This window comes from Taurulus bubalis (assembly GCF_910589615.1).
Source record: "Taurulus bubalis genome assembly, chromosome: 1".
NCBI lineage: Eukaryota > Metazoa > Chordata > Actinopteri > Perciformes > Cottidae > Taurulus > Taurulus bubalis.
The window spans coordinates 597,931-618,815 of record NC_136589.1 but is presented as its reverse complement, the minus strand read 5'-3'; the positions used below and the strand labels follow the sequence as shown (position 1 = coordinate 618,815).

At 46.4% G+C, this 20,885-nt stretch overlaps 1 protein-coding gene across 1 annotated transcript; it reads right to left on the bottom strand.

The window, feature by feature from the left end:
- Nucleotides 1-510: 510 nt before the first annotated feature.
- LOC306749404 (thrombospondin-type laminin G domain and EAR repeat-containing protein-like) lies at nucleotides 511-19,791 on the bottom strand (the record flags this gene model as incomplete). The annotated part of the gene is made up of 15 exons (XM_079232692.1): nucleotides 511-715; nucleotides 6,868-6,969; nucleotides 7,239-7,417; nucleotides 10,000-10,176; nucleotides 10,557-10,609; nucleotides 11,648-11,828; nucleotides 12,576-12,690; nucleotides 12,779-12,896; nucleotides 13,505-13,633; nucleotides 17,013-17,166; nucleotides 17,260-17,350; nucleotides 17,456-17,688; nucleotides 17,766-17,927; nucleotides 18,003-18,067; nucleotides 19,710-19,791. 15 exons carry the CDS (start codon nucleotides 19,789-19,791, stop codon nucleotides 562-564), a joined length of 1,995 nt encoding a protein of 664 aa, XP_079088818.1. The 3' UTR covers nucleotides 511-561.
- Between the last annotated feature and the right edge of the window lie 1,094 nt (nucleotides 19,792-20,885).

The window sequence follows — 20,885 nt, the reverse complement described above, 5'->3', positions numbered from 1 at the left end:
AAACATCTGAGGCAGTTTGAATTTACATTTTCAGAATAGCTTATCAGTAAAATTCATCTCCAAAAAATAACAATCGTATAATATTTCTTCCGGTTTACAGTAAAACATTTGAACCATTTTTGCTTTGCAAAACAACTTCAAAATAAGACGTACTCTTATTTTGAAAATACACACTAGCGTTTAAAATCTGAAAGCAATTCAAAAAAATATAATTTGCAGGATTCTGCATATTTGACAAATAAAACATCCTCTTTTCTCAATACAAAGGTTTTCTTTGCCTCGTCAGCTGAGCTTTATGACTTAATAAACTGTTTGAGAAAAGTGCTTCATTAAAAAAATCAGTTTATTATGGAGAGCTTCCCTGAAGAGATGAAGATGAAAGTCTTCCGCAGGCTGCAGCTGTGAGGAAAACCAGCGGCTGAATGGTGATGGGAGGAAGTTTGTTTTGGCGTTTGAGGACCTTGTGGAGCCTGGAGCCACGTTCCTGTCAGTAGGTCCTGAGTCTGAAGACCTTGACGTTCCTGTCAGTAGGTCCTGAGTCTGAAGACCTTGACGTTCCTGTCAGTAGGTCCTGAGTCTGAAGACCTTGCTGAGCCTGGAGGTGGCGCTGGAGTACACGAGGAAGGAGCCTTCGTCGGTGCTGAAGTGTTCCCAGTCTCTGCAGCCAAACGTCAGCAGACTGTGGACTGGAACAAAGCCCTCGTAGCCCTGCCACCTGAAAGCACCACACACAACGCTCACTTCTTAAACAAAGTCTTACAAAACAGACACCAACAGACTCCATTACACACCAACAGACACCAACAGACACCAACAGAACCCACCAGACACCAACAAACACCACCAGACACCAACAAACACCACCAGACACCACCAGACACCAACAAACACCAACAAACACCAACAGACACCAACAAAGACCAACAGACACCAACAGACACCAACAAACACCAACCACCACCAGACACCAACAAACACCGACAGACACCACCAGACACCAACAGACACCAACAAACACCAACCACCAACAGACACCAACAGACACCAACAGACACCACCAGAGACCAACAAACACCAACAGACACCAACAAACACCAACCACCACCAGACACCAACAGACACCAACAGACACCAACAAACACCAACCACCAACAGACACCAACAGAACCCACCAGAGACCAACACACACCACCAGACACCAACAGACACTAGCAAACACCACCAGACACCAATAAACACCAACAGACACCAACAGACACTAACAAACACCAACAGACACCAACAGACACCAACAAACACCAACCACCACCAGACACCAACAGACACCAACAGAACCCACCAGACACCAACAGAGACCAACAAACACCACCAGACACCAGCAGACACCACCAGACACTAACAAACACCAACAGAGACCAAGAAACACCAACAGACACCAACCACCACCAGACACCAACAGACACCAACAAACACCACCAGACACCAACAAACACCAATAAACACCAACAGACACCAACAAACACCAACAGACACCAACAAACACCAACAAACACCAACAGACACCAACAGACACTAACAAACACCAACAGAGACCAAGAAACACGAAGAAACACCAACAGACACCAACAAACACCACCGGACACCATCAGACACCACCAGACACTAACAAACACCAACGGACACCAACAGACACCAACAAACACCAACCACCACCAGACACCAATAGACACCAACAGAACCCACCAGACACCAACAGAGACCAACAAACACCACCAGACACCAACAGACACCACCAGACACTAACAAACACCAACGGACACCAACAGACACCAACAGACACCAACAGAACCCACCAACCACCACCAGACACCAATAGACACCAACAGAACCCACCAGACACCAACAAACACCATCAGACACCACCGGACACCATCAGACACCACCAGACACTAACAAACACCACCAGACACTAACAAACACCACCAGACACTAACAAACACCATCAGACACCACCAGACACTAACAAACACCAACAGACACCAACAGACACCAACAGAACCCACCAGATACCAACAGACACCAACAAACACCAACAAACACCAACAGACACCAGCAGACACCAACCACCACCAGACACCAATAGACACCAACAAACACCAACAAACACCAACAAACACCAACAAACACCAACAAACACCACCGGACACCATCAGACACCACCAGACACTAACAAACACCAACGGACACCAACAGACACCAACAAACACCAACCACCACCAGACACCAATAGACACCAACAGAACCCACCAGACACCAACAGAGACCAACAAACACCACCAGACACCAACAGACACCACCAGACACTAACAAACACCAACGGACACCAACAGACACCAACAGACACCAACAGAACCCACCAACCACCACCAGACACCAATAGACACCAACAGAACCCACCAGACACCAACAAACACCATCAGACACCACCGGACACCATCAGACACCACCAGACACTAACAAACACCACCAGACACTAACAAACACCACCAGACACTAACAAACACCATCAGACACCACCAGACACTAACAAACACCAACAGACACCAACAGACACCAACAGAACCCACCAGATACCAACAGACACCAACAAACACCAACAAACACCAACAGACACCAGCAGACACCAACCACCACCAGACACCAATAGACACCAACAAACACCAACAAACACCAACAAACACCAACAAACACCAACAAACACCACCGGACACCATCAGACACCACCAGACACTAACAAACACCAACGGACACCAACAGACACCAACAGACACCAACAGACACCAACCACCACCAGACACCAATAGACACCAACAGAACCCACCAGACACCAACAGAGACCAACAAACACCACCAGACACCACCAAACACCACCAGACACTAACAAACACCAACAGACACCAACAGACACCAACAGAACCCACCAGATACCAACAGACACCAACAAACACCAACAAACACCAACAGACACCAGCAGACACCAACCACCACCAGACACCAATAGACACCAACAAACACCAACAAACACCAACAAACACCAACAAACACCACCGGACACCATCAGACACCACCAGACACTAACAAACACCAACGGACACCAACAGACACCAACAGACACCAACAGACACCAACCACCACCAGACACCAATAGACACCAACAGAACCCACCAGACACCAACAAACACCAACAAACAACACCGGACACCACCAAACACCACCAGACACCAACATACACCAACAAACACCAACAGACATCAACAGACACCAACAGAACCCACCAGACACCAACAAACACCACCAGACACCAACAAACACCACCAGACACCAACAAACACCAACAGACACCAACAGACACCAACACACATCAACAGACACCACCAGACACCACCAGACACCAACACACATCAACAGACACCAACAGAACCCACCAGACACCACCAGACACCAACAAACACCACCAGACACCAACAAACACCAACAGACACCAACACACATCAACAGACACCAACAAACACCAACAGACACCAACAGACACCAACACACATCAACAGACACCAACAGAACCCACAAGACACCAACAAACACCAACAAACACCACCAGACACTAACAAACACCAACAGACACCAACAAACACCAACAGACACCAACAAACACCAACAGACACCAACAAACACCACCAGACACCACCAGACACTAACAAACACCAACAGACACCAACAAACACCAACAGACAGATCTCAAGGACCGCCTTTTTTCACCCACGGAACATCTCAAAGATCCGGCACATCCTGTCTCAACGCGATGCAGAAACATTGATCCACGCATTTGTTACCTCAAGACTGGATTACTGTAACTCCGTTTAATCAGGCTGCCCTGGTAAATCCCTTGGATCTCTCCAACTGATCCAGAATGCTGCAGCTCGTGTACTAACGAGGACGCGGAAGAGAGATCACATTACTCCTGTACTAGCTGCTCTCCACTGGCTTCCTGTAAGATCGAGAATCATATTTAAAATCCTTCTCCTTACCTACAAAGCCTTAATTGGTGATGCACCATCATATCTTAAGGACCTTATAGTGCCATATTACCCCACGAGAGCATTACGCTCACTGAATGCAGGGTTACTTGTGGTTCCCAGAGTGTCAAAAAGTAGGTTGGGGGCTAGAGCTTTCAGTTATCGGGCTCCTCTTCTGTGGAATCAGCTTCCACTTTCAGTCCGGGGGGCAGACAGTCACCTCATTTAAGAGTAGACTTAAGACTTTCCTCTTTGATGGTGCTTATAGTTAGGGCTGTTTCAGGCTTATAGTTAGGGCTGGCTCAGGTTTGCCCTGGTCCAGCCCCTAGATATGCTGCTATAGGCCTAGACTGCTGGGGCACATTTTAGGATACACTGAGCTCCTCCTTTCCTTCTCTTCCTCTTTTTGCTCCTCCTCTCCTCCTCTTCACCTCTTCTTTCTCTCCTTCTGGATAAATGATTGTCTCTTCAATGCATATTACTAACTCTACTTTCTTTTTCTATGGATTCATGGCTGCCTGGAACCAGGGGGAGGACCCGGTTGCTGATACAACCATGGCCCTGCTGATGCAACTGGCCTGGAGCCGTCCTGCCAGCTGCCATGGCCCTGCTTTCTCCTCCCACTGCCCCTGGGATGCCCCTCCTCTCTACCTCCTTCTGCTTAATGGGTCGTGGCTATCTGGATCATGGACCATGTATACTACTCATTATATGAATCATTTCTGTCACATTCATTGAATGTGCTGTAACTCCGTTACGTTATTCATTCTGGCCACATGACATCTATTGCTTCTGTCCATCCGGGGAGAGGGATCCTCCTCTGTTGCTCTCCCTCAGGTTTCTTCCACTTTTTTTCCCTGTGAAAGGGTTTTTACTATCTTTTTGGGGGAGTTTTTCCTGATCCGATGTGAGGTCCCGGGACAGGGATGTCATGTGTACAGATTGTAAAGCCCTCCGAGGCAAACTTGTATTTGTGATGTTGGGCTATACAAAATAAACTCAATTGAATTGAACAGACACCAACAAACACCAACAAACACCACCAGACACCAACAGACCCAACAAACACCAACAACCACCACCAGACACCAACAGACACCAACAGAACCCACCAGACACCAACAGAGACCAACAGAGACCAACAAACACCAACAAACACCACCAGAGACCAACAGACACCAAGGAACACCAACAGACACCAACAGAACCCACCAGACACCAACAGACACCACCAGAGACTAACAAACACCAACAAACACCAACAGACACCAACAGACACCACCAGGGACCAACAGACACCAACAAACACCAACAGACACCAAAAAACACCAACAGACACCAACAGACACCAACAGAACCCACCAGACACCAACAGAGACCAACAGACACTAACAAACACCAACAAACACTAACAAACACCAACAAACACTAACAAACACCATCAGACACCAACAGACACCAATAAACACCAACAGACACCAACAAACACCGACAGACACCACCAGACACCAACAGACACCAACAAACACCAACAGACACCAACAGACACCAACAAACACCAACAAGCACCAACAGACACCACCAGACACTAACAAACACCAACAGACACCAACAGACACCAACAAACACCAACAAACACCACCAGAGACCAACAGACACCAAGAAACACCAACAGACACCACCAGACACCACCAGACACCAACAGACACCACCAGAGACTAACAAACACCAACAAACACCAACAGACACCAACAGACACCAACAGACACCACCAGAGACCAACAGACACCAACAGACACCAACAAACACCAACCACCACCAGACACCAACAAACACCGACAGACACCACCAGACACCAACAGACACCAACAAACACCAACCACCACCAGACACCAACAGACACCACCAGACACCAACATAACCCACCAGACACCAACAGACACCAACAGACACCAACAGACACCAACAGACACTAACAAACACCAACAGACACCAACAGACACCAACAGACACTAACAAACACCAACAGACACCAACAAACACCACCAGACACCAACAGACACCAACAGACACCAACAAACACCAACAGACACCAACAAACACCAACAGACACCAACAGAACCCACGAGACACCAACAGAGACCAACAAACACCACCAGACACCAACAGACACTAACAGACACCAACAAACATCAACAGACACCAACAGACACCAACAGACACCAACAGAACCCACCAGACACCAACAGAGACCAACAAACACCAACAGACACCAACAGACACCAACAGAGACCACCAAACACCAACAGAACCCACCAGACACCAACAGACACCAACAGAACCCACCAGACACCAACAAACACCAACAGACACCAACAGACACCAACAAACACCAACAGAACCCACCAGACACCAACAGAGATCACCAAACACCAACAAACACCAACAGAACCCACCAGACACCAACAAACACCAACAAACACCAACAGAACCCACCAGATACCAACAAACACCAACAGACACCAACAAACACCAACAAACACCAACAAACCCCACCAGACACCAACAAACACCAACAGACACCAACAAACAACAACAGAACCAACCAGACACCAACAGACACCAACAGACACCAACAGACACCAACAAACACCAACAGAACCCACCAGACACCAACAGAACCCACCAAACACCAACAGACACCAACAGACACCAACAAACACCAACAGAACCCACCAGACACCAACAGAACCCACCAAACACCAACAGAGACCACCAAACAGGAAGTATGTACCTGTAGACGACACTGTTCAGAGAGTAGGAGCTTCCGTCATGAGAGTTGGCTACAATCAAGAACCTTTCCTCCCCGATGGTGAAGAACTCCCAGTCCACAGCACTGAACACAACATCATCATCACAGTCTCTTTAGAGGGCAGTTTCAACGGTTTGTGTTGTTTTTGGTCTCCGTGTTGGGCGACAACAGGCCAACATCAGTCCGACAACTAGCGATTACCGACACATTAGAGCACCGTGAGTGTGTAGCGGCTGATCGGTTCTCAATGCTTTGAGGCAGACTATTGAATTACGTAAAATGACAAACATGGCCGAATTGTCCAGAAAAACTATATCCTATCGATGCTGCTCTGGTTAAAGCACATCGGTCACCTGTGTGTGAGGATGTCCTGGAAGCGGAGGAAGGTCTGCGTGAGCCGGTTGAGCTCGTACACGGTGGAGTTGATGCTGTAGAGGTTTGGGCCGTGGTTTGAAACCTTTTGGCTGTTGGCGACGGCGAGGAAGAACCTTCCGTCGATCTGAAACGTCTCCCAGTCCGTCGCTCCCACCGTCTGCAGAGATCGGAATAAATGAAGGGGAACCACCGATGGAAAATGTTCACATTGAAGTGGATTCACTGTTTAAAAACCAACATTAAAGCAAAGATGGAACAGGGGAGACGACCACGTAAAGCAGTTTGTTCCAGAGGGAAACATCTCAACGACAACTGGTCTGATTACCATTAAAGTCACTGTGGAAGTTCACGTTCCCCACAGGATGAATCCCAGTCCTTCTGGGCATGAACCCTTCAGATTTCAATCAGCCCATGATCATCAACAGGACACACTTTACAGTTTTAATTCCATTACTGGTACAGCTCTTTAAGAATAAAAATACAATTTAGTTTTAAAAACAGACAAAAGGGGGCGACTCCTCTGGTTGTATAGAAGTCTATGCTTCATGTGTTAAAGCTGCATTCTCTCTCCTGACCACCAGGGGGCGACTCCTCTGGTTGTATAGAAGTCTATGCTTCATGTGTTAAAGCTGCATTCTCTCTCCTGACCACCAGGGGGCGACTCCTCTGTTTGTATAGAAGTATATGCTTCATGTGTTAAAGCTGCATTCTCTCTCCTGACCACCAGGGGGTGACTCCTCTGGTTGTATAGAAGTCTATATAAATGACTCTACTTCTCTTGATGTTTTCCCTCAGTAAACATTGTAAACATGAGTTTAAGTCTCAATCTCTAGTTTCAAGTCTTCTTCAATACAGCATGATGTTCATTCAGTAAATTATGGTAATTTAGAGTCAAACAGACCATAAAGCAGGGGACGCTTTAGGGTGGGGCTAAAGGTGATTGACAGGTCTCTATGTCACTCCTCCTCAGTCCATATATGGTCACTTCCTGTTCACCGGTTGCATAAAAACATGATATTGACGAGTATATTTTAGTATATTTACTTCTGTAATCAGTGTTGCTTGCTGAGGGTGTAATGCCTCCTGCAGCCTCTACAGGTAGATCTACAGGTAGAGCTCAGGTAGATCTACCTGAGCTCTACCTGTAGATCTACCTGTAGATCTACCTGTAGATCTACTACTCAAGCTTGTAAACAGAGTGTGATGCGTTTCTGTCATAAGTTGAATTAAAGGTTCATGAAGCTTTAACACCTTTTCTGTGGTTTTTTAATATCTTCAGTGAGATGATCCGTCCTGACGGACGAGTCCAAACAGTCTGCAGCTGGAAACCCCCTCACACACACACACACACACACACACACACACACACACACACACACACACACACACACACACACACACACACACACACACTAATTACACTCCTCTGGTTCCTGTGTTTTAATTGGAGGGTTTCTTTTCCGTTTTAATCAGAGCATCATGAACTAACTGAGCAGAAAAAGTAAAAAGATGTTTCCATAAATCATAAAGTGATTTTGAACTGCTTTCATGTGAACGTCTGTCATCATCAGACACTTTAGTAGCGTTTGACCTTTTTACTGCAGGACGTCCTGAGTCATGATGGAGAGAGTGAAGGAGCAGGAAGCGTGCGGCTCAGAGACTCACCTGGTCAGGTAGAGACTCACCTATTCAGGTAGATGACTCACCTGTACAGATAGAGACTCACCTGGTCAGGTAGAGACTCACCTGGGCAGGTAGAGACTCAGCTGTTCAGATAGATGACTCACCTATTCAGGTAGAGACTCACCTGTACAGATAGAGACTCATCTGGTGAGGTAGAGACTCACATGGGCAGGTAGAGACTCACCTGGGCAGGTAGAGACTCACCTGTATAGATAGAGACTCACCTGATCAGGTAGAGACTCACCTGTTCAGATAGATGACTCACCTGGTCAGGTAGAGACTCACCTGGGCAGGTAGAGACTCATCTGTACAGATAGAGACTCACCTGGTCAGGTAGAGACTCACCTGGTCAGGTAGAGACTCACCTGGTCAGGTAGAGACTCACCTGGTCAGGTAGAGACTCACCTGGTCAGGTAGAGACTCACCTGTTCAGATAGATGACTCACCTATTCAGGTAAAGACTCACCTGTACAGATAGAGACTCACTTGTACAGATAGAGACTCACCTGTACAGATAGAGACTCACCTGGGCAGGTAGAGACTCACCTGGGCAGGTAGAGACTCACCTGTTCAGATAGAGACTCACCTGGGCAGGTAGAGACTCACCTGGTCAGGTAGAGACTCACCTGTATAGATAGAGACTCACGTGATCAGGTAGAGACTCACCTGTTCAGATAGATGACTCACCTGGTCAGGTAGAGACTCACCTGTTCAGATAGATGACTCACCTGGGCAGGTAGAGACTCACCTGGTCAGGTAGAGACTCACCTGTTCAGATAGAGACTCACCTGGTCAGGTAGAGACTCACCTGTTCAGATAGATGACTCACCTATTCAGGTAGAGACTCACCTGTACAGATAGAGACTCACCTGGTCAGGTAGAGACTCACCTGGGCAGGTAGAGACTCACCTGGTCAGGTAGAGACTCACCTGTACAGATAGAGACTCACCTGGTCAGGTAGAGACTCACCTGTTCAGATAGATGACTCACCTGGTCAGGTAGAGACTCACCTGTTCAGGTAGAGACTCTCTCCGCTCAAGGGCAACAGACACTAACCGGGATGCTCTGGAAGGTCCTGAAGCCTCCGTCCAGCCAGACGTACACGGTGGAGCTGATGGTGGTGGTCTGGCCGTCGAAGGTGTTGGCGACCGCCAGGAAGTGGTACGGTCCCACGGAGAAGAACTCCCAGTCATACGCCCCGGACGTGGCCAGAGTCTGGTTCACCTCGAACAGCTGCAGGGAGGACAGAGGACAGAGGACCGAGGACAGAGGACAGAGAGGACAGAGGACAGAGAAGACAGAGAGGACAGAGGACAGAGGAAAAAGGACAGAGGACAGAGGACAGAGAGGACAGAGAGGAAAGAGGACAGAGGACCGAGGACAGAGTGGGTCAGGACAGGGGACGAGGACAGAGGAGGTCAGGACAGGGGACGAGGACAGAGGACAGAGGAGGTCAGGACAGGGGACGAGGACAGAGGAGGTCAGGACAGGGGACGAGGACAGAGGACAGAGGAGGTCAGGACAGGGGACGAGGACAGAGGACAGAGGAGGTCAGGACAGGGGACGAGGACAGGTCAGCTACCAGAGGACATTCAGGGCCGGCATGAGGACACCTTTGTGTTTGGGTTCCACCTGTAGATCACACTGTGGATGTTGTGGTTGGAGTCTGAGGACACAGAGACACGTTTCATCAATATTGTTTTTATTATTAAATCATTTGATACGTTTTTAAATAGGGTCTCATCTGATGCTGGAAATGACAGGTTGGACCGTTGCTTTAAGAGAGAGAGTGTGTGTGTGTGTGTGTGTGTGTGTGTGTGTGTGTGTGTGTGTGTGTTCTAACCACATGCACCTGCATCATCAGGTGACTTTCTTTCTTTCAGTGATTTTCTTTCAGATGGACAGATCAAAAACAATCTTTCCTTCCTTTCAGCTCAGATCAATGAGAGTTTTATCTTTACCGGAAACCACACACACACACACACACACACACACACACACACACACACACACACACACACACACACACACACACACACACACACACACACACACACACAGCGGTGGTGTGTTTGATGTTAATGGTTCAATGGAACAGACGAGAGGAGATAGAAGCTCTGAACTCTCAGAACTTTTCACAGAGCTTTGAACTCCTGAGGTTTCCCTTCATAGCCGACCCTTTAGTAGCTGCTCTGGAGCTTTTGATCCGGTCACAGGTTCTTCTTCAGCTCAAGAAGCATCATAATTGATCTTTGATTACTTGGACAGAGATTTGGTCGATCGATACAGACTTCTGATCAATGATCTGTTGAATGCTTAGAAGTCTCTAACAGAAACAGAAGAGGGCCGAGACCGGAGCCCTGAGGGACTCCACGGGCTGCTTATACTGTATATATATATGTAGACACATATGTATATACATATGTATATACATATACGTATATACATATATACACACACACACACACATATATATATATATCAGAAGAATAGTGAGCATAGTTTATAAACATATTGTCTAAAGTCAATACCTTCCATACGTTAAAAGTCACCTGTAGTGTTTGTCTCTGTTTTAAAACACTCGTTTAGTCTGAGCTGAATCTGTCTGACCTCTGATCACACGGTGAGAAAGTTATTGACGATTGATCGGAGCGTATTGATCGACATCAGACAAGTAATCCTTCTTGTCTCCCCGTCCGTTTACCTCGCCTGTGATTGGCCACCACCAGGAAGCTGTGGTTGTGGATGTGAAAGGCCTCCCAGTCCAGAGCGGCGTGGGTCTCCAGAGTTTGGTGACGGAGGAAACGCCGCCGCCGCTTATTCCACCGGTAGATGACGGACAGCTCAGGCTCCGCCTCCCTGGAGTTCGCCACCACCAGGAAAATCTGATGAGGAGGAATACAACAATGAACCAGAATGAGTCAGCAGTTTTACACTTCCTGTTCCCTTTTAATGTTTACCTCCTGCTGAAGGTAAAATACCCTCAGGTCAACCTAGATACCCCTCAGGTCAACCTATATACCCCTCAGGTCTACCTATATACCCCTCAGGTCAACCTAGATACCCCTCAGGTCAACCTAGATACCCCTCAGGTCAACCTAGATACCCCTCTGGTCAACCTAGATACCCCTCAGGTCAACCTAGATACCCCTCTGGTCAACCTATATACCCCTCAGGTCAACCTAGATACCCCCAGGTGAACTTAAATACTCCTCAGGTGAACCTATATATACTCCTCAGGTGAACCTAGATACCCCTCTGGTGAACTTAAATACTCCTCAGGTGAACCTAAATAACCATGGTGATGCTAACTTCCTGCTGCTCTATTCATCTGATTTAACATCTGTTCATTTCAACACAACGCTCTGCTGGTACACGGACTACCTAGAAGTTAATTTATTTTATGTGAAATCCAACTCAAGCACAATATTAAATATAAAACCTTGTGATGGATTCGTTCCCTTTTATCTAATAACAAAATATTTAATGTTGGTTCTGAAGTGATGTCAAATCAACACAACTTTACTTATTTTAGTCGATTGGCATCTTCTGATCCCCGATGAATGGAGTGATTTCTGACTGAGGGTTGTTTCTGTAAGTAAGAGGGGGTCTGGAGCTGGAGCAGCTCTCACCTGCTCGCCGATGGTGAAGTGTTTCCAGGCTCGAGCCTCCTGAGTGCTGATGTTCTGGTGGAGCTGGAAGGACCCGTTTCTCCATTGGTAGATACCTGAACCAGGACGAGAGTCCCTGCAGGAGGGTCACACGGGTTAGTCCCTCGTGTCCTGAAGACCTGCAGGACAAACAACCAGGTCCTGTTTTAGATCTGATTCGGTACCTGTTGGCTGCGGCCATGAACAGACCCTCAGACGGAATGGAGAAGACCTCGACATCGAAGGTTTCTGAGCTGGTGTACAGGTCCTGGTAATCCTCCACGTAGTCCAGACGCTCCTGATCTGCAGGAGATGGATGAAGTGAAAGCATGATTCAGAGGTTTACCTGGACCGATACGATGAAGATACGTTTTGATGTCGTTTTGTCTTCAGTTGGGTTGCTGGTTTGTTTTTTCAGCAGGATTACGTGAAAACTACCCGTCTGATTGTTATGAAGATAACAGAAATCTCCTCTATTTGCTGGTGGCGGAGATCAGCATGGATTATAACAGGTAGTAAACGTGGCCCTAAAGTAAACACACAAAGTCTGATAAAAAGTAGTAGAACTTCCCCCGCTGATCCAAACTGGTGGAACCTGTGGAGGTTGGACTCAGAGGTCTCTTCTAGTTGGTATTACTTTCATTGTTTTTTGAGTAAAAGTCAAATCGGTGCCCCCTAGAGGCCACAGTATGAAAGTGTTGAACAAACAACGGTTTAACTAATGATCAGATGTCAAACAATGCCAAATAAAAATAAGCTACAGCTGTTAACTAACAGAAAATCCGCTGTTTAGTAATGTGACTATTTACTGATCAACTCAACGACTTTTTCAAAACCTTTTAAAAATAAAATCTTTGTTCTCAGATGATTCTTTGTGATGCGGCCGTTGTCCTCCAGACCTGCAGACTCACTCCGCAGCAGAGTCCTCCATGTGAGTCCGTCACAGACGAACAGGCCTTTTCCCGGAGCGTGGAACCACAGCTGGCCCTGTTCTGGTCCCGAACACGGAGGAGGGTTCAGAGTCACTCTGGCCTCCGCCTCTGAAAGCACAAGCCAGCGACACGTCTTCAGGAGGCTCACGCGGCGAAGAATTCACTCAAGGAGTTGCTTTAAGAATTAAGATCTTTACAATGAAACATTAACAGCTTTAAAAATATGTGTATTAAATAGTTTAATTATAAATTAAACTCCAAAAACAGTTTACATGAGTGAAAACTAGTCTTCCACTAGTCTATTACAATAAACTATTGTGAACTAATTTTCCTGTAAAACCATTTGTTAGTTACAGATGTTAATAATGTTAATATATTAGTAATAATGTTACTAATGTTAACGTTTTAGTAATAATGTTACTAATGTTAATATTTTAGTAATAATGTTACTAATGTTAACGTTTTAGTAATAATGTACTAATGTTAATGTTGGAGTAATAATGTTACTAATGTTAACGTTTTAGTAATAATGTTACTAATGTTAACGTTTTAGTAATAATGTACTAATGTTAATGTATAAGTAATAATGTACTAATGTTTATATTTTAGGAATAATGTTACTAATGTTAACGTTTTAGTAATAATGTTACTAATGTTAATATTTTAGTAACAATGTTACTAATGTTAACGTTTTAGTAATAATGTTACTAATGTTAATGTATAAGTAATAATGTTACTAATGTTAATATTTTAGTAATAATGTTACTAATGTTAACGTTTTAGTAATAATGTTACTAATGTTAATAGTGTTTTCAAAGTAAAGAATACTTCCTCTTCCCTCTGTAATGTTGCAGTTTAGAAGTGTGAAGTGGCTTTGGAAGTACATGCTTATGGAAAGCCCCTCTTCTTTAGAACAAAGTGACACAGAACTAGAAACATTTAATCAGATTTAACTATCTGACAGCTGTGTGGTCAGGAGGGGAAGGTAATGACGGTTTTAGTGACTTCTTGAACCGCACAAGGAGCAGCCAGACAGAGATGACTCCTATCATTATTATTATTATTATTATTGTTATTTATTATTACCAATGAGTCAGCATCGCCTGAAGGAGTTGACACCACCTGCAGAGTTCAGCTGCCTGAAGACAGAACGAGCACACAGATACACAACACTGAGCCCAACAGGGAACACCTCCTGGTAGCACCTCCTGGTAACATCTCCTGGTATGACCTCCTGGTAGCACCTCCTGGTATGACCTCCTGGTAACATCTCCTGGTAGCACCTCCTGGTAACATCTCCTGGTAACATCTCCTGGTAACATCTCCTGGTAGCACCTCCTGGTAACACCTCCTGGTAACATCTCCTGGTAGCACCTCCTGGTAACATCTCCTGGTATGACCTATTGGTAGCACCTCCTGGTATGACCTCCTGGTAACATCTCCTGGTAACACCTCCTGGTAGCACCTCCTGGTATGACCTCCTGGCAACACCTCCTGGTATGACCTCCTGGTATGACCTCCTGGTAACACCTCCTGGTAACAACTCCTAGTAGCACCTCCTGGTATGACCTCCTGGTAACACCTCCTGGTATGACCTCCTGGTAGCATCTCCTGGTATGACCTCCTGGTAACATCTCCTGGTAACACCTCCTGGTAGCACCTCCTGGTATGACCTCCTGGCAACACCTCCTGGTATGACCTCCTGGTATGACCTCCTGGTAACACCTCCTGGTAACACCTCCTGGTAGCACCTCCTGGTATGACCTCCTGGTAACACCTCCTGGTATGACCTCCTGGTAACACCTCCTGGTATGACCTCCTGGTAACATCTCCTGGTATGACCTCCTGGTAACATCTCCTGGTAACACCTCCTGGTAGCACCTCCTGGTATGACCTCCTGGCAACACCTCCTGGTATGACCTCCTGGTAGCATCTCCTGGTATAACCTCCTGGCATGACATCCTGGTATGACCTCCTGGTAACATCTCCTGGTATGACCTCCTGGTATGACCTCCTGGTATGACCTCCTGGTAACACCTCCTGGTAACACCTCCTGGTATGACCTCCTGGTAACACCTCCTGGTAGCACCTCTTGGTATGACCTCCTGGTAACACCTCCTGGTAGCACCTCCTGGTAGCACCTCTTGGTAATACCTCCTGGTTACATCTCCTGGTAATACCTCCTGGTTACATCTCCTGGTATGACCCTTAGCATGACATCATGCCCTGTTAGCTTTAGCCTCAGGCTGTTAGCATGACATCATGCCCTGTTAGCTTTAGCCTCAGGCTGTTAGCATGACATCATGCCCTCTCACACTTTACACAACCCTAACCTCCCATCTCAAACCCACTGAAGTGAAACATTTAAGTGTAAGTAAAACAACTGGAACAAGAACACACCTGTAGCAGGTAGCCAGCACCTGTTATGTTGGAAACACACATCAGGGCAGACCTTGTCTGTCAATCTCTCTCACTCTCTCACACACACACACACACACACACACACACACACACACACACACACACACACACACACACACACACACACAGGAAGCAGCTCAGGTTACTGAAGCCCTGATACCATCACAACCTGAACCACCAACAGTCAAAGGTCCCTGATGTGGAGCCGGTCCACCGGTTCTGAAAAAAAAAAAACTTTGGCGCGTATCTCCTCCCACAGCGTTGCCAGCACATGCGTAAAAAATACATCAAAACATGCGGCCTGATCGGGAATCGTGTGCTATGACTTTTCTAAGAGATTCGACCGTCCATTTTTCCGAAAAGTGCGAAAAACGGCGAGAAATTGTTCCATTCACTTGACTGGGGTTTTGGACTGAAGAGAGCAAAAAAACATACATCTTTGTGCCCACAGTGACTCGCCATCATTTATCGTAGAGAAATGATTTAAAGTTTAAAACGTTGACAAAAGTCTGGAGTTTATTTGCCCAATTGGGCATTTTTTGATAGCTAGCACAGTTTTCATGTAATTATTGTTCAAGTTTAGGAAAATGTGGGAACCATTTCAGAGTTTACAATGGGTGTGTATGGGGCAGGTTAGAGCTGTGATGTCATTGCTAGAGCAGGAGGAGCTGTGTCCTAACGAACCTTTTTGTATTTGTATTTTGCCATTCACTCCACAATATTGACTTTTGAGGCATAATTTATATATGAAAACGTTGGAAATACTGTGCCGGTGGTACACATGCGTCGTGGAATCCAACAAATTTATACTGTTTTGTCAGCAAGCCTGAAAGCGACATGAAGTCCGGCCAACTGCTCCATCATCCTCCATGTTAAATCGGACCACAATTTTCTATAGTAGTCCCAAAAATACCCTTTGAGGCCCAAAGCCCAACGCCTGAAAACAAAAAGGATGTAGAAATGTTCTCTGACTCACTGTGACTGAATGAACTCAACTATCAAACAGCTGTTAGCTGTTAGCGGCTAGCCAATCAAACCGCCCTTCACAATAAAAGCTCCTCCTCACCATACGGGTAAACCGCTCCATGGTGCTGGGGCTGCACAGCCATGGACTTTAGGACCTGGGGGACGGACAGCTCAGCCAGGCCGGGGTCAGAGGTCGGGCACAGTCTGGGCGTGGCATCTGAACCAGGAAGCAGAACCAGCTGACGCAGTAGACCCTGAACACAGACAGGAAGTTTAAATGCTTTCAGGTTTGTGGATGCTCTCGGGTGAAGGACTGTCTGAAGACCTGATCCTGAATGCAGACTCACAGAGAAGCGGCCCCTCAACGTCCTCCTGCTGCCGATGAAGAACCTGGAACCTCTGGTGCTCAGAGCGCTGGGGAACAACTGGACCCGTTTACTGGGAGACAGGAAACCAGTTAGATTCCAAACCAAGCTGAACTGGATTGAAACAGTTTGAAGTAGACTCAGCTGAACCGGTCTGAAGTGGTCTGACGGGGCTCACAGCTCAAGAGGAAGTCCACAGTCGATGGTCAGCGTGGCGTAGGGTCCGGTGACGGCCAGCACCACCGTGTGCCAGCGGTTATCGTCCAGTCCAACGTCCTTAAAGCTCAGCCGGCTCCGCCCACCAACGCCGGGTGCCGTGGACAGGAAGTGGAGGCGGTTCTCTGAGACGCGCAGCCCGAGCAACAGCGAATCAGATTCCTCCTCCACGACAGAGAAGATGTACTCGTTCCTCTGGAAACAGAGAGCGAGACGAGTTAGACCACAGCGAACCAGACCAGACCGGGTCCTACTCAGTTCTACCGCTTCACCTTCTGTCTCAGGCTCGGCGTCTTGATGGTGGCGACCAATGAGAACTCGGCGGGGAAGTAGTCACAGTTGCTGAAGATTTGAGAGGCGGGAAAACTCAGCGCTGTCGCCGCGGCACCGAGCAATCGAAGACCTCTGGATCCTTTGGACTGAACCATCTGCACCTGATTGATCATTTGTTTATCTATCAATCGTGCACCCCTCTTCTTTTCACCGTTTACTGCTCACACCTGTCCTACCTGTGGGGGCGGGGCTTGTCCTGGGCGTGGCAGCACTCTGGCCAGCAGGTCGAGAGGCAGCAGGTCTGAAGAGGGAACAGATACTCCTGCTTCAGAAACACTTTGGTCGTGTGTTGAACTAACATGAAGAAAAGACCCATTTGACTCTTTTCTGTGAATGGACACAAGTTCATTCACAGAAAAGAGTCAAATCGGTCTTTTCTTCATCGTTTGTTCGTATGAGTGTCAGATTCATCTCCTTTCAGCCGGATGATACAGGTATACAAGTGTACAGGTAAACAGGTATACATGGATACAGGTAAACAGGTATACACACATACAGGTATACAAGTGTACAGGTATACAGGTAAACAGGTATACATACATACAGGTATACAAGTGTACAGGTAAACAGGTAAACAGGTATACATACATACAGGTAAACAGGTATACAAGTGTACAGGTATACAAGTATACAGGTACATAAATTAGATGAAAGAAGAGACGTAGAGGGAGTTTAAATCTTTGTCTCCAAACTGACGGCAACAGCTCAATGTTAGTTTTTTAGCTGGAATTCCCCTTTAAGCTCCTCTGAGGCTGTCTGTGTGTTCTGCTGCTGCCGAGAGATCAATGGAGGATGAATGGAGGATGAATGGAGGATGAATGGAGGATGAATGGAGGGAGGGGACGACATGCACAGAAACTGATCTCACATTTCAAAGAAGCGCAAAGCAGCACAGAGACGTCTGAAACCCATGAAACACAGCAGCCTCGTACTGCACTCTGAGGTCAGTCAGTCAGTCAGTCAGTTAGTCAATTAGTCAGTCAGTCAATTAGTCAGTCAGTAAGACAATTAGTCAGTCAGTCAGTTAGTCAGTCAGTCAATTAGTCAGTCAGTCAGTCAATTAGACAGTCAATCAGTCAGTCAGTCAGTCAATTAGACAGTCAGTAAGACAATTAGTCAGTCAGTCAGTTAGTCAGTCAGTCAATTAGTCAGTCAGTCAGTCAATTAGACAGTCAATCAGTCAGTCAGTCAGTCAATTAGACAGTGGAGGAGGAGCAGCCTGTGTTCCCTTGTATGTGCAGCTGAAGGCTTGTTGGAAGGGGCTTTCTGCTGTAGCTCCGTCAGGTGGAGGATGTTTCAGGGACATTTATGTATTTATTATTATTATTATTTTATAACTACATGCATTATTGATAGTAAAAATATTGTATTTTAATAGTATTTAATATATATTTCATTCAAACTGTTTGTTTTTGCCGTTCTGTTCAGAAGGTGTCTGTCTGCCGTCTCCTTGTTCCCCGAGTTAGTTTCTGGATTAGCTGCTGGATTAGTTTCTATGGTTAGCGTCTATGGTTAGTTTCTCTGTTAGGTGCTGGGTTAGTTTCTATGGGTTAGCTTCTAAGGCTAGCTTCTGAGTTAGCTTCTATGGTTAGCTTCTATGGGTATGCTTCTAGGGTTAGCTTCTGGGTAAATTGGTAAATACATCTCAGAAAATAAAACTTGACATATTTCTATGAAACAATGTTTTGATAAAATCAGCTGGTGTAATTTCGTCCAATTCAGTTTATATATTTTCTATAAAATCCTAACTTTTATATGTAAAGCAGAAGGTTTAGTGGAAACACTGCTGCTTTTTGGTTGAGCTGTGCTAACAGTTTCCCCCCGTTTCCAGTCTTTGTGCGAAGCTAGGCTAAACGTGCCTCTGGAGGAGGACGTCCTCGTACCGGTACAGGGTCTCCAGCTCTGGCTTCGGACCCCGGCGGCGAGCATCAGCCAGCTGAGCAGCAGGGAGCGGCACGCTAACATCACGCCACCGACGCAGGTTCGATTCCACATCACCGGTCCATCTTCCTGCTGTGCACCAGGACCGGATCCTGTCTTCTTCTGTACCGGATCCTGTCTTCTTCTGGACCAGATCCTGTCTTCTTCTGGACCAGATCCGTCTTCTTCTGTACCGGATCCTGTCTTCTTCTGTACCGGATCCTGTCTTCTTCTGGACCAGATCCTGTCTTCTTCTGGACCAGATCCGTCTTCTTCTGGACCGGATCCTGTCTTCTTCTGGACCAGATCCTGTCTTCTTCTGGACCAGATCCGTCTTCTTCTGGACCGGATCCTGTCTTCTTCTGGACCAGATCCTGTCTTCTTCTGGACCAGATCCGTCAGCAGTTTATTCGGACGTCTTAAAACATGAATAAAAACAAGGAAAGCTTCTCAGTTATGGTTTATTACTCTTCACCTTTATACCCCGAGAGAGACATATTTAGATGGGACAGCAGGTCTTTGGGTGGTCTATAGGGGGTCTACAGTAGAAGAGATGTTCATCATCTGGACCTTGAAGATTCATTTGATTCATAAAGCCATACATCTTATGATGTTATGTCTCACATGTTGTTGCTTTTCTTTCCACAGATTTTGTGCTAATTTTAACAATTATTTAAATCACACGACGAGTAACAATACAGTACAGAAACAATGAGGTCATGTGATCATCTGTTATATTATTCTTTCATTCAGAATTATAATATTATTAATTTTTTTATACAGAAGATCTCTAGAATGATCAATAATCTAAAGAAGGGATTGAAACCAGACCTGGTCCGTAACTCGGGTTCAGGTCTTAGGGCAGCAGGAATCAATCAAATCTGAAATCAATGGATCAGGTGGTGGTCGGATCAATAGGCGTGCTCAGGATGAGTCTAAATAAAGGTCCAGGACTAGACCTGGACCCTGAAGACCAGAATCTTTCGACTTTTGTTCAAATGAAGAATCAAACCTGGTCAGAGGTCAGCGGTCATCCAGCCGGCTGATCTGATCCTGGATCCGTTAGGGGTCCCGTGGAGGACGTCTTCTGGACCATGTCCTCAAAGCTCCTGGACCAAAGCCGAGGTCGTCCTTCTACT